Here is a 12,632-nt window from a genome sequence, read left to right as displayed (position 1 = left end):
GCGTTCTGCTCCAATGCAGTTCCAGCTGCCGCAGTTGCAAGCTTCTATCGCCGTAGAAAAGAATTAATCTCTAATTAGACAAGCCTTAAAAACGGCTGTAAGAACAGCTGGATTATCATTGTTTAACGCAACTGTGTTTACGGGTCAGGGATACATAAATCATTATAGTACAGTAGGCTGTTCTACACAAGACAAGTATCTAAATCGTAGTATTAGACCTGTTGTGGCTAAATTTCACCCTCGTTGAGTAGCGGAAGGGGGATTCTTATTTGTCTTTACTGTTTTTGAATTAGGGACAATTCTAGCAGCATGAGAATTCGAACAAATGGCATTGTGTTTTCTCCAATCGAGCCGGTATCGTCTGTCCAATAATGCATAGGCTACCAGTGAAATAACACCCTTTTTAAACGCGAACAATCGCAGAATTGTATACTGACTGGACTTCCAGTTTGCTCAAAGACGCCAACATTATATAACATGAGGCTGGGGAATGGGGTGGGGGGAAAAAAGCCACACTTCGACACAGTTCTCGGAAATGTGTGGCAATATTTCGCGTGACAAAAGGGAAAAAACCGCAATCGGCAGAAATGTCAAATGCAACAATGCTTTGAGTTGTTCGGGTTTAAGAGAATTCAACAAAGCCAGGTTAACGATATTCTACCCCGGGTCCTGCACATTCAGAGACAAGAACCTGTTTCTCAAGGGTGGGTCCGTACGACTCTGCCAAGGCCCTTACAGCGTAAATATGAAAAAAGCCTTCACTCTTAGTCAGTGTAGAAACAATCTAGGCAATGTATCAGTTACCGACTTCATTTTCTGTTGACTGAAAAGATGTGTTTTCTATGATTAATGTTTTTCAGAGTGAAATGTTTGAAGTAATGCTATATCAGCATTAAATCAAGGCATGGGTGTAACAGCTTATCACTGATAAAACCAATAGTGGTAAGGGGAGTGAAGGGAGGAGTTTAAAAACTCTTAAATTCATCTCATCTTCATGTATGTACAGGAAACGACAATGAGCCATCCCAAGACCGGCCCATATCTTTGCAATGTCACAAAAATGAAATTACACAATTGTTTTTTAAAAAAACAAAATTGTAATTTTATTACCTTTGAATGCTTCTGTGTCAATGCCATCTCTTTTTTTTTAATTTCTCTCCTTATTTTCTCCATGTATTTATATACCTATATAGTTTTGACATAGCACAAGACTTTACCAGTGCAATGAGTGTAGACCGGGTGACATTTTTTCTGTATTTACAATAAAATTAAGGACATTTACAAGACTCCATGGCATATACAATCTCAATAGTAAGTACAGCAATAAAACATGAAAGGAATATGTTAGGATTCCTCTGTACAAACTAACATTAGATTCTTTTTTAAACAAATGTGAAAGCTTCGTCAGTTTTGGCCTATAAACTCATTTCCCTGCCTGACCCTCTACCGCAAACCTTTCGTCACATGACCCCCAAACCCTCTTCATGCTAGCACAGCTACGGGTTCAAATGGGAAAAAAAACTAACATCTAGACAGAGCAAGAGGACGCTCACGATAATTGTCCAGTGTCGCCATCAAACATGCCCAACCTCACCATTCGCCCTTCGAAAAAAATCGACTTTCCCTGACCTCCTTCTTTGGCTCACATTCCGGTTCTCCCTCCGACAATCTCCGACCAAACATTCAAAATTCACTTTAAAAAACAAAAAAACATACAAATAAAAAGTTCATGGAAGAGTCTGTGGGTTTTTTTCGTCTCCTTTCGGGTCGGAGTCTCTTGACAGCTACACCCAAGAGTCGGGTGACCCGGGGTACTGCTCCGCCCGGTAGGAAGGCCTCCGTGTGGTGGAGTAAAAGTCCACGTAGTTGGTGTTGGACTTGAGCCCCAGAGGCTGAGAGGTGTAGTCCGCGGTGGAGGGGTAGTGGATCGTTTCCTGGTAGTAGGGGTCCTCGTAGCCGTGAGGAGACTGCAGGTACATTCTGTAGGTGTCGTAGTTCCTCCTGCTGGGCTCGTCGGCATAGTACAGCTGCTGATGCTGGAAGAGAGAGAGGGATGTTATTTCAGGCCTGAGACACAACTGATCGCTAGACACACTAAGTACTACAACCCACATCACACTGGTGGTGATATCACTCACTAGAACAACGAAAAAATGTCCACAGTTCAAATGTATGGACATGTATAGACATGGTCAGTCATTGGCAACTATAAAAGCGGCCTTGAACAATAGACAGCTATTGTTGCAATGACTTCTGAAGTGATTTTTTTTTTATACAATGCTCTCATGATAAAATATGTTTAATCAATCAGTGTCTTTTTTCAAGATGCACAGGAGGTAACAGATCTGTCAGGATGTGACAGGCACCGAAAAGTCTGCTGAATGGAAAACCAATGTATGACAGCTGACAAATGATAAGAAGTGATCATTACGGTTTATAGTTATCATGAACAGTCTCAGTTTGACTGGGAGGCCAGACTATACACCACCCTAGGACTATGTCAGAAACACGCAAGTTGCATTTAAATTGATACAAAAGTACATTTTTGTATTTGCTTTCTGCAATTACCTAACAGTAATATGAAAAAAAACCCCAAAGCATTAGTGAAAATCACCCCATAACACATGGTGTATTAAGTGTCACTGTGGTTTTATGTCCCATTATTCATGTGCAATTACCGCCCTTCCTCTGGGCCAGGTGAGAATGCTGATTAATGACTGCCCCCTAACGTCCTCACAGGACCCACCAACATTGGGAGCAGGAGAAGGCTGAGAGAGTCTCCATCTTCTTTGAAAAAGGCCTCCCTCTGATGTACAACCTAATGGATGGTTTTGCTGGAGAAGACCCCTTTAGAAAATGAAGCATGACTTCTTCCCAGCTGAGAGAGGGGGGGATGGGGGGGTGGGTGGGGGTGAAATGTCGCTCCCCCCCCCCCCCCCCCCCGAGTGCACCGGGACACCCCCGCGCATCATTGTGACAGGCACCGAGAGCCATGCCCCGGCTCAGCACAGTCAGGGCGGCTTTGGCCCTGACAAAGGCTGATGCCTGCGAGAGCGTCACCGCCTCGCTCGTCTATGCAAACAGGAATATGTGGCAGTCTCCTCGTGTTAGCGCAGAGGAGTGGAAGAAACCTCAGCCACGGCCAGCTTTCCGGTATGTAATAACGGGACACCCCTCCTACACTCTCTGCTTTACAGCTGGTCCCTCTTACAGTTCTTCTCTCACCTGCATTCTTTTAGACTCCCTCTCTCTTGATGGTGAGGAGTAGGACCCTATGTAAAATGGTGATGGCTTTCCAGACCCTGAAAACAAAGGATAAAGATGGTTATTAGAAACTTTCCCTGCAGACACCTTTACTCTTGTTTACTTAAACATTCTATAGTCAACACATTATGGATCTATCCACCAGCTATTTACCAAAGCAGATATAGCTAAATACCGTGTTTACAGCTACAGAAGCTAGATTTCAGCCAAGATTCAAACAGGCAACCTTTTGCCTAGAGGCCCAGTTTCCTAACAACCACTCCAGACTGCCACTCCGAACTTAATTAGAACTCACAGACGCCCTAATGGTATGGCCTCTGCAGTAACCATTTTATCATAACACTGCTTTGCAAAAGAAAGTCATTAACACTAATGAACACAGACTCAAGCATGACTGTACTATTGTTTGGAATGCCTGTGGAATATTATTTGTATTGGCAGCTTTTCAAGGCAGCTGAACCCCAAAAAACGACTTTCCAAATAATCGGCAGCAGAGAGAGCTGTGTGTGTGAAACCGACAGTAAAGGCAGAGAGCTGTGTGTGTGTGTGTGTGTGTGTGTGTGCGCATGTGGTGTGTGGTGTGTGTGTGGTGTGCATGTGCAAGAGAAAGACAAGGTTAAAACTTTGGAACTGTGTGTGTGTGTGTGTGTGTGTGTGTGTGTGTGTGTGTGTGTGTGTGTGAAAGAGAGGGTTAAGGCCGAGGAGGTGTGTGTGTGTGTGTGTGTGTGTGTGTGTGTGTGTGTGTGTGTGTGTGTGTGTGAAAGAGAGGGTTAAGGCCGAGGAGGTGTGTGTGTGTGTGTGTGTGTGTGTGTGTGTGTGTGTGTGTATGTGTGTGTGTGTGTGTGTGTGTGTGAAAGAGAGGGTTAAGGCTGAGGAGGTGTGTGTGTGTGTGTGTGTGTGTGTGTGTGTGTGTGTGTGTGTGTGAAAGAGAGGGTTAAGGCCGAGGAGGTGTGTGTGTATGTGAGTGTGTGTGTGTGTGTGTGTGTGTGTGTGTGTGTGTGTGTGTGTGTGCGTGTGTGAAAGAGAGGGTTAAGGCCGAGGAGGTGTGTGTGTGTGTGTGTGTGTGTGTGTGTGTGTGTGTGTGTGTGTGTGTGTGTGTGTGAAAGAGAGGGTTAAGGCTGAGGAGGTGTGTGTGTGTGTGTGTGTGTGTGTGTGTGTGTGTGTGTGTGTGTGTGTGTGTGTGTGTGTGTATGTGTGTGTGTGTGTGTGTGTGTGTGTGTGTGTGTGTGTGTGTGCGTGTGTGTGTGTGTGCGTGTGTGTGCGTGTGTGTGAAAGACAGGGTTAAGGCCGAGGAGGTGTGTGTGTGTGTGTGTGTGTGTGTGTGTGTGTGTGTGTGTGTGTGTGTGTGTGTGTGTGTGTGTGTGTGTGAAAGACAGGGTTAAGGCCGAGGAGCTGTGTGTGTGTGTCTGTGTGAAAGAGAGGGTTAAGGCCGAGGAGGTGTGAATGTGTGTGTGTGTGTGTGTGTGTGTGTGTGTGTGTGTGTGTGTGTGTGTGTGTGTGTGTGTGTGTGTGTGAAAGACAGGGTTAGGGCCGAGGAGCTGTGTGTGTGTGTGTGTGTGTGTGCGTGTGTGTGTGCGTGTGCGTGTGTGTGTGTGTGCGTGAAAGACAGGGTTAAGGCCGAGGAGGTGTGTGTGTGTGTGTATGTGTGTGTGTGTGTGTGCGTGTGCGTGTGCGTGTGTGTGTGCGTGTGTGTGTGTGTGTGTGCGTGTGCGTGAAAGACAGGGTTAAGGCCGAGGAGCTGTGTGTGAGTGTTTACACTCTCCTCTCCTCTCAGTGTGAAGAGCCCATAAAGCTGTGCCACTCTGCCTCTGGGGCTCAGATAATGGCCGCTTTGTAGTGGCTATTCAGCACAGTCCCTCATAATGCAGGAGGGCCGGCCCTTATCGCTGACCAGCCCCACTTAAAAGCAGTAGGAACCCACGTGCTCTTTCCAACTGCGCCGACCGTCCAAGAGATTCAAGACTCCCAATCGGGGCGATAAGGGAAAGGAATGCGTGAAATCAGAGGGTCTCCTCTGCTGCTGTGAGTAATTAGCCGATGGAGCTCCACCCATCTGGGTGCATTTTGTGATTCAGTACTCAGCGCATACTTTCTAAAACTGTCTCAAATTATGTGAAAGTCCCACTTTCAGTTTGTTTCGTCGTTTTTTCATCACAGAATCTTCTAAAATGGATGTCTGGAGAGCACGCGGTGACTTTCGGCTTACCTGTGTGTTGACTTTTATGTACATTGTTGTCTCCCTGGTAGTTATAATATTGCATAGATGACTGTGTTCTCTGATAATCCGAGCGATGTTCTTTTATCCCCAGCATTGCAGGAGAGGAAGTCGCACTACCAGCTGGACAACAGACAGAACACAGAAACGTTAAATCAAACTTTAAAAGATTTCAGTGCCTGTCCCTGATGCTTTTACCCAGTCTGATTCATTAGAGAGAGATTTTTTTTCCCCTGAAGCAAGCCAATACACAAACTTCAGTCCCGAGCCTGGCGCTCGCGCCTGACTGAGCAGGACTACATTTCCCACATCTACCTGCATGACAGGCTCACCTGACTGGATGACAGGTGACATCTGTAAGGTGCTGCTAGGCAGGGTGGGTTGGGACTTGTACCTGTCCCGCTCCAACGTGGACACGGGCGTGATGAAGTGGTTCTGGTTCCACCCATCCTGAAACATGGTGACAGGAGAAACACGGTGATTGCGGTCAATGAACAGAATCGGAACCAGGGCAGTGCAGGGCTCCCAGACAAGGTGTCCTCCTTCTCACCTTTTTATAGATGGTGCGCAGGTCCCTGTACTGCCACAGGGTGTTCAGAACCTGGGCGGCCGCTTTCACCACCTTCATCGAGTATCTGAGACGCAGAGAGAGAGCAGGGAAGAAAATCCGTCAGAAAAGCCCCGCTGGCGGTACTGTGAGCTGGGTTCAAGTAACGGTGAAATCAATGAACCCACCACTGCGATCGTCTCGCTATAGATCAGAAGGACACCCAAGGCACTGATCACACCGCCTTAGAAGACAATTACTCTTTGTTGCACACCGCTGATATTAATATAAGATCATGTACAACTGATAACAGCTGTGTGCTTTATGAAATATTCAGACTGCATCGCAGTTCCACCTCAATCCCCGCCCCCTAACACCTGCTACTTCTTGTATTTGATGTTTATTTTATGTGTAGTATTGTGATGTATTTTAGATTCTGTGCTCCATTCACTGATGTATAGTTGTATACTTGGCTTCTACTGCCTAGCCAGGTTGCACAAGTTAACTTGTGGTAGGGCTTGAATAGTGTTGTGCTCGCACTCACTGGTCTGAGAGTGTTAGCCTGCTCTGACACTGCTGTTCATTTAACTTGAATGGATACACTTCTGTTCTCTTGTGCTGGAAGTCACTCTGGATAAGAGTGTCTGCTAACTGCATGTAATGTAATGTAATTTAAAAGTAATTTCATATGCTTTCATTCCATTCCATGGCGTGTTATATTCATGCAGGGCCCTGACGGCACACCTCTCGCCCCGGCCCTTGGTGATGTTGACCAGCTTCTCGATGCCGCCCGTGTCGGCCAGCGCCTTGGCGTTCTCCATGTTCTTGCTGGTGACCTCGTGCAGCGTGCAGCAGATGGCCGCCACGGTCTCGTCCGACAGCAGGGTGGTGTTGCCCCCGGGCAGCCGGTTCACCAGGTCCCGCATGGCGTACTTCCCTGAGGGGGGAGACGATTCGCGCATCACGTTACCTCACAGTGCCTGGCGTCTGGGGCCTATACTGTGCGGGGTGCTCACGGTGTTTTACACAGCTGGAAATCCACCTAGCTAACCTTGAGAGTGCCTGCCCTACAGTCCCAATAGCAGTATCCAGCAGGTGAGTCAGACTCGCAGATCTATGGTAGCATGTCACATATGGGCAGCAGTGTGGCATAGTGGTTAAGGAGCAGGACTCATAACTGAAAAAATGTTAGTTAGATTCCCCACCGGGGCACTCCTGCTGTACCCTTGGGCAAGGTACTGAACCCACAGTTGCCTCAGTAAACATCCAGCTGTATAAATGGATAACATGTAAATTTGTACCCTGCGTTAGTTGCTCTGAAGCAGAGTGTTTGCTAAGGCTATAATGTATTGTAATGTGTAAGGGCAGCAGCAGTCTCACAGAGTAATGCACAGACCTTCCCCAGAATCACGTGGAAGCATGACGCTTTGGTCATGACTGCATTGCACATTGAGCATTGTAAAAAACTGTAACCAATGAAAGTCGCTCTCGGTAAGAGCAGCTGCAAGATGCCAATAACGTAACGTATTAACACGTCCCGCTGAGTGTCCCCTCCTCCTCGGTGAGGCCCCTGCAGTGTCCCTCCTTACACCCCGAGACCCTCACGTTTCATTACCGCGGCAGCTGCTGAGCCAGCAGGCCCTTCTGCCGTTCCCCCTGCAAACCCGGCTCATTATTTCCACAGAGGAAGCTAGTAAAACTGGTTTCCCCTCAGAAGCGGGCGAGTTAATGAATCCGTCAGAAGGGTGAAACCGCCCGACTGTGACATTCTGGTCAGATAATCAGCGGTTTGCTCTGTGAGAGCATTCCGCGTTATTCTGTTTGTAGTTAATCCAGACCGGCGTGGATTGAATTTCCTCGCCTGCCCTCTCAACCCTGAGACACACTACAGATGAGGGAGGCAACATGAACTGTTGGGGGTGGCAGTGTAGAACAGTGCTTGAGGAGCAGGGCTTGCAACCGAAAGGTTGCCGGCTCGATTCCTCACTGGAGCACTGTTGTTTTATCCTTGCGCAAGGTACTTAACCCACAACTGCCACAGTAAATATCCAGCTGTATAAATGGCTAACGTAAAAAACTGTAACCGATGTAAGTCTGCTAAATGCCGCTAATGTAATGTACCGGACTGTAACTGCAGAGAGTCACTGTGCTGACGGCCTACCGATGAGCTCCTTGTTCCTGACGTCCAGGGCCATGTTCCTCAGCGCCGTGGCGACGGAGCAGACCACACGGTCGTTGTCCATGCGGAGGAGCTCCACGAGGATGGGGAGGCCCTTTTCCTTGCGCACCGCCGCGCGGATGTAGGCCGCAAACTGGGGGCAGAGGAAAAGCGTGAACTCCGAATGTGGAGAGCCAGGAGAGAGAGCGTGGACCCCCATCTATGGATGCAGATATGCACACAGTGATTGGGAACATGGAGATCTCCGGGGAAGGAGCATGGAGCTCCATCTACGGATGCGGACACTGAACTGGGGTCAGCAGGAACGGAGATCGGGAAACACACAAAGATGACTGACACACAGAGTTGTGCGTAATGAAAATATCACATGGAGGTCTTGTGGTTTAACTGTGTGCCTGACACAGACAACAGACCACGTTAATCTACATTTCAGTTGTCAATGTGCATGTTAAAGGCTCCACATCAAAGTTTTCATATTATCTGTGGTCATTCTTGTGACGCTGATCATTAGACACAAGGTTTTTGTCTCTTTTCAGGAGTCTACATGGAAGTGGTCTGAGATGAAAGCAGTAAATCTGTGGTGTGTGGGTGGTGTGTGAGTGGTGTGTGAGTGGGGTGTGTGGGTGGTGTATGGGTGGTGTGTGGGTGGTGTGTGGGGGCGGTGTGAGGGGGCGGTGTGAGGGGGGTGTATGGGTGGTGTATGGGCGGTGTGAGGAGTGTGAGGATGGTGTGAGGATGGTGTGAGGATGGTGTGAGGATGGTGTGAGGATGGTGTGAGGGGGGTGTATGGGTGGTGTGTGGGCGGTGTACTCGCAGAGCCAGCTTTGGACCCCACCCCCCCATCCCCCCGCCCGGCTGTACCTTCCAGTTTCCGGCGGAGAGGTTCTGCAGAGACCCTGCCGACCCCTCCAGGGTGGCCGGGTTGGAGCTCTCCGCCAGCAGCGTGAGGTAGGGCTTCACCACCGCCGGGTGCCACAGCATCTCCGCCCCCTTGGGAGATTTGGAGAAGCCCGGAATGGGGCCCACTCCATCCCACTGCGGACAGGGAGAGACATGTCAAACGCGTGACGGTTAGGAGAGGGACATGTCCCAGCGTGACTGGAAATACGAGTGAGGCGGGAATCCTGGATCAAAGGAAGGTGCGGTTTCTAGAACACAGCAGAAATACCTCAGGTGGCTATCTGATCCCCGTGGCTGCTTGTTCTGGGGGCCCCGCAATGTACTATCATTGACTACTGCTGAATTAATGAATGACTGCATGACTGACCAGCTGAACAAATGACTGAATAAATGCTGCATTTACATGTCTTGCTTATGGAGTACCCTGCCAACTTGGCCTTCACAAGTCCATGCAGCCCATGATTACATTACTTACATAGATGCATGTAGAGATCAGATGCATTTAGCAAAGACTCTTAACCAGAGCGTAGGTAGCAGCTTACGTAGGTTACAATTTCATCTATACAGCTGGATATTTACTGAGGCAATTGTGGGTTAAGTACCTTGCAAGGTACTTTCGGCTATGAGCCCTGCTCTTTACCACTATGTCACACTGCCACATGACGACTGTATACCCTGGAAGCGATGATGCTCAGCTGACCTAACTGAATGACTAGTTGACTGACTGACTGGTTGACGGGTTGACTGACTGACTCACTCACTCACTGACTAAATGAATGAATGAATGCTATATTTACACACCGTGCCATCTATGATGAGTGTATACCCTGAGCTGACCTGGTCATCCTGGGAGGTCTTCTTCTTCTTCTTCTTCCTGCCCCAACAGCTGGAGTCGGCCTCCTTGCTGGGTGACTCGCTGGCCAGCAGCCCGTCGAGCTCCCCCAGTAGCCGGGACTGCGGCATCTCCAGCTCCAGCCGGTACGACAGGTTCCTCAGGGTGCAGATACAGTTCTCCACAATCTGAGGGCAGGGAACCAGGCCGGGTTCACCATAACAAACACGCACCTCTTCACAGCACAAGAGGCCCTCATTAGCAGAAACGGACCTCAGAGTCTGGCACTGAATTCAAGACAGCGGTTTCTAATTAAAGCCTCTGGGCTGTGGAGGGGAGGTCTGCACTTCAACAGTCCGAATTCCATTCTGCGTGATGTCTCCGTCTTACAGTGAGTTCTCATGACAGATTCATGAGAACAAAGGCGTAAAGACAGCGTGCTTGAGAGGAGAGAGGGCTTCCCTACAGAGAGGCTGCAGGCCTGCATTTACCAGCTCCTGAATGCCTGGCCAGTGGGGCGCATTAACACCTGCACAAGGTCATCATGAATGTACAAAGAAAAGGTGCAGGAAACTCAACACCTTTTATAAGTGCACATTGTGGATAGACATTGTGGATAAATATTGAGAGGACACCAGCACAAAGGCCAGGAGAGGAGGGTTCCAGTCCAGACAATGTGTGTGTGTGTGTGTGTGTGTGTGTGTGAGAGAGAGAGAGAGAGAGAGAGAGACACAGAAAGAGAGTTTGTGTGTGCGTGCGTAGGGCAGACACACACACACACACACACACACACACCTTGCTGTCGAAGTCGGAGGTGTTGACGCAGGCCTTGATGACGTAGAGCAGAGAGTCCACCAGCCCCTCACAGCAGCGCATCTGCTTCCTGGCCTCCTCTCCCGCCGAGCTCAGGTTCCTGCAGCCACACACACACACACACACACACACACACACACACACACACAGACAGGTTCAGTAATGCTATTCTCACACACACACACACACACACACACACAGACAGGTTCAGTAATGCTATTCTCACACACACACACATACACACACACACACACACACACAGACAGGTTCAGTAATACTATTCTCACACACACACACACACACACACACACAGACAGGTTCAGTAATGCTATTCTCACACACACACACACACACACACACACACACACACACACACACACACAGACAGGTTCAGTAATGCTATTCTCACACACACACACACACACACACACACACACACACACACAGACAGGTTCAGTAATGCTATTCTCACATACACACACACAAACACACACACACACACACACACACACACACACACAGACAGGTTCAGTAATGCTATTCTCACATACACACACACACACACACACACACACAGACAGGTTCAGTAATGCTATTCTCACATACACACACACACACACACACACAGACAGGTTCAGTAATGCTATTCTCACATACACACACACACACACACACAGACAGGTTCAGTAATGCTATTCTCACACACACACACACACACACACAAACACACACACACAGGTTCAGTAATGCTATTCACACACACACACACACACACACACACACAGACAGGTTCAGTAATGCTATTCTCTCACACACACACACACACACACACACACACACACACACACACACACACACACACACACACACACACAGAGGTTTTATCCTTTCTATAATCTCCCTAAGATGAGTGTCTCCCAGGAGGCGCAGTTGCTGTGCTGTGTGTGCCTCAGTAGTGCGGCTTTGCCATTAAGGGATGAGAGCTCTGTAGGGTCTGAGTGCTGTCACTGTGAGAGCGCTGGGTGCTAAGGGAGAGGGAAATCTCACACGCACTGCCCACGCTCCCTGTATGAACCCCACATCTCTCCTCTATCAAGAAGCAGAGTGGGGGGCCATGGGGTAGGCCAATGGGAATGTCACACCACAGTAAAACTGAATTAAAGTTCAGTGAAATGACAAATATAGTAAAGCTGAATATTCAGAGGGAGATGGAAAGGACAGGAAGGATAACTCCACCTGTAACAGACAGACAGACAGACACCAGGCAGATTGGAGAAAGGTTTGTGCTGTCAGAATGCTGCCTACCATAGAGCCACTGCAGATGAATGTGTGCTCACAGAGTTACAGAGCTCAAACCTGGACATATAAACTGGTAATTACCCAGATCTACCCGTCATATCTACAACGCCTACCCTTCTACTATACAGAACAACACCCTCATTGACTACATCAATGTTCAAGTGACCCACACACTGTAAGTAACATTCCACTGTCATTCAGGTGCTGGGAGCTTCACTCAGCTGCAGTGTCCCTGCATGTCCACAAGGTGGCAGTGCAGCCCCACGGGTCCGCAGGGGCCGAGCGCTCATTACCTCAGGCAGCCGCTGGTGTTTCGCAGCACCAGGGAGGAGTGGAACTTGAGCTTGTGGTCGTCGTCGAAGGACGAGGTGCTCCAGCCGGAGTGGGGGATGATCACAGTGTTGGTCAACGTGCTTAAGGCGTCCCGGACGATTGTCATCTTCACCGCGTCGCAGGAGGACAGGTTCCACAGCACCCCTGTCGAGACAGAGAGAGCGTTGCGGGGTCGGCGATTACGGGGGTGCGGCTGTTTATAGCTCCGCCCACGGATCAGACCCAAAGAGGAGCAGTCAGTCCTAACGAT

At 48.8% G+C, this 12,632-nt stretch overlaps 1 protein-coding gene across 4 annotated transcripts in view; it reads right to left on the bottom strand.

Moving 5' to 3' along the window:
* Window positions 1-1,124: 1,124 nt before the first annotated feature.
* Window positions 1,125-12,632, bottom strand: part of LOC118785448 (plakophilin-4-like) — a 76,985-nt gene continuing 65,477 nt past the window's right edge. For all 4 annotated transcript variants that reach the window (XM_036540086.1, XM_036540088.1, XM_036540087.1 and 1 more), the window contains 11 exons: window positions 12,343-12,526; window positions 10,733-10,850; window positions 9,943-10,125; window positions 9,067-9,240; window positions 8,188-8,338; window positions 6,771-6,963; window positions 6,030-6,114; window positions 5,812-5,929; window positions 5,471-5,602; window positions 3,226-3,302; window positions 1,125-2,036 (listed from right to left, as the gene is read on the bottom strand). In XM_036540086.1, the coding sequence (XP_036395979.1) occupies window positions 1,785-2,036; window positions 3,226-3,302; window positions 5,471-5,602; window positions 5,812-5,929; window positions 6,030-6,114; window positions 6,771-6,963; window positions 8,188-8,338; window positions 9,067-9,240; window positions 9,943-10,125; window positions 10,733-10,850; window positions 12,343-12,526 (1,667 nt within the window). In that variant the 3' untranslated portion in view covers window positions 1,125-1,784. The remainder of the gene's footprint in view (window positions 2,037-3,225; window positions 3,303-5,470; window positions 5,603-5,811; window positions 5,930-6,029; window positions 6,115-6,770; window positions 6,964-8,187; window positions 8,339-9,066; window positions 9,241-9,942; window positions 10,126-10,732; window positions 10,851-12,342; window positions 12,527-12,632) is intronic.

Source organism: Megalops cyprinoides, chromosome 11, assembly GCF_013368585.1.
Source record: "Megalops cyprinoides isolate fMegCyp1 chromosome 11, fMegCyp1.pri, whole genome shotgun sequence".
Classification (NCBI taxonomy): domain Eukaryota; kingdom Metazoa; phylum Chordata; class Actinopteri; order Elopiformes; family Megalopidae; genus Megalops; species Megalops cyprinoides.
Note: the sequence above shows the minus strand (reverse complement) of the source record. Positions and strands in the feature narration are given on the sequence as shown.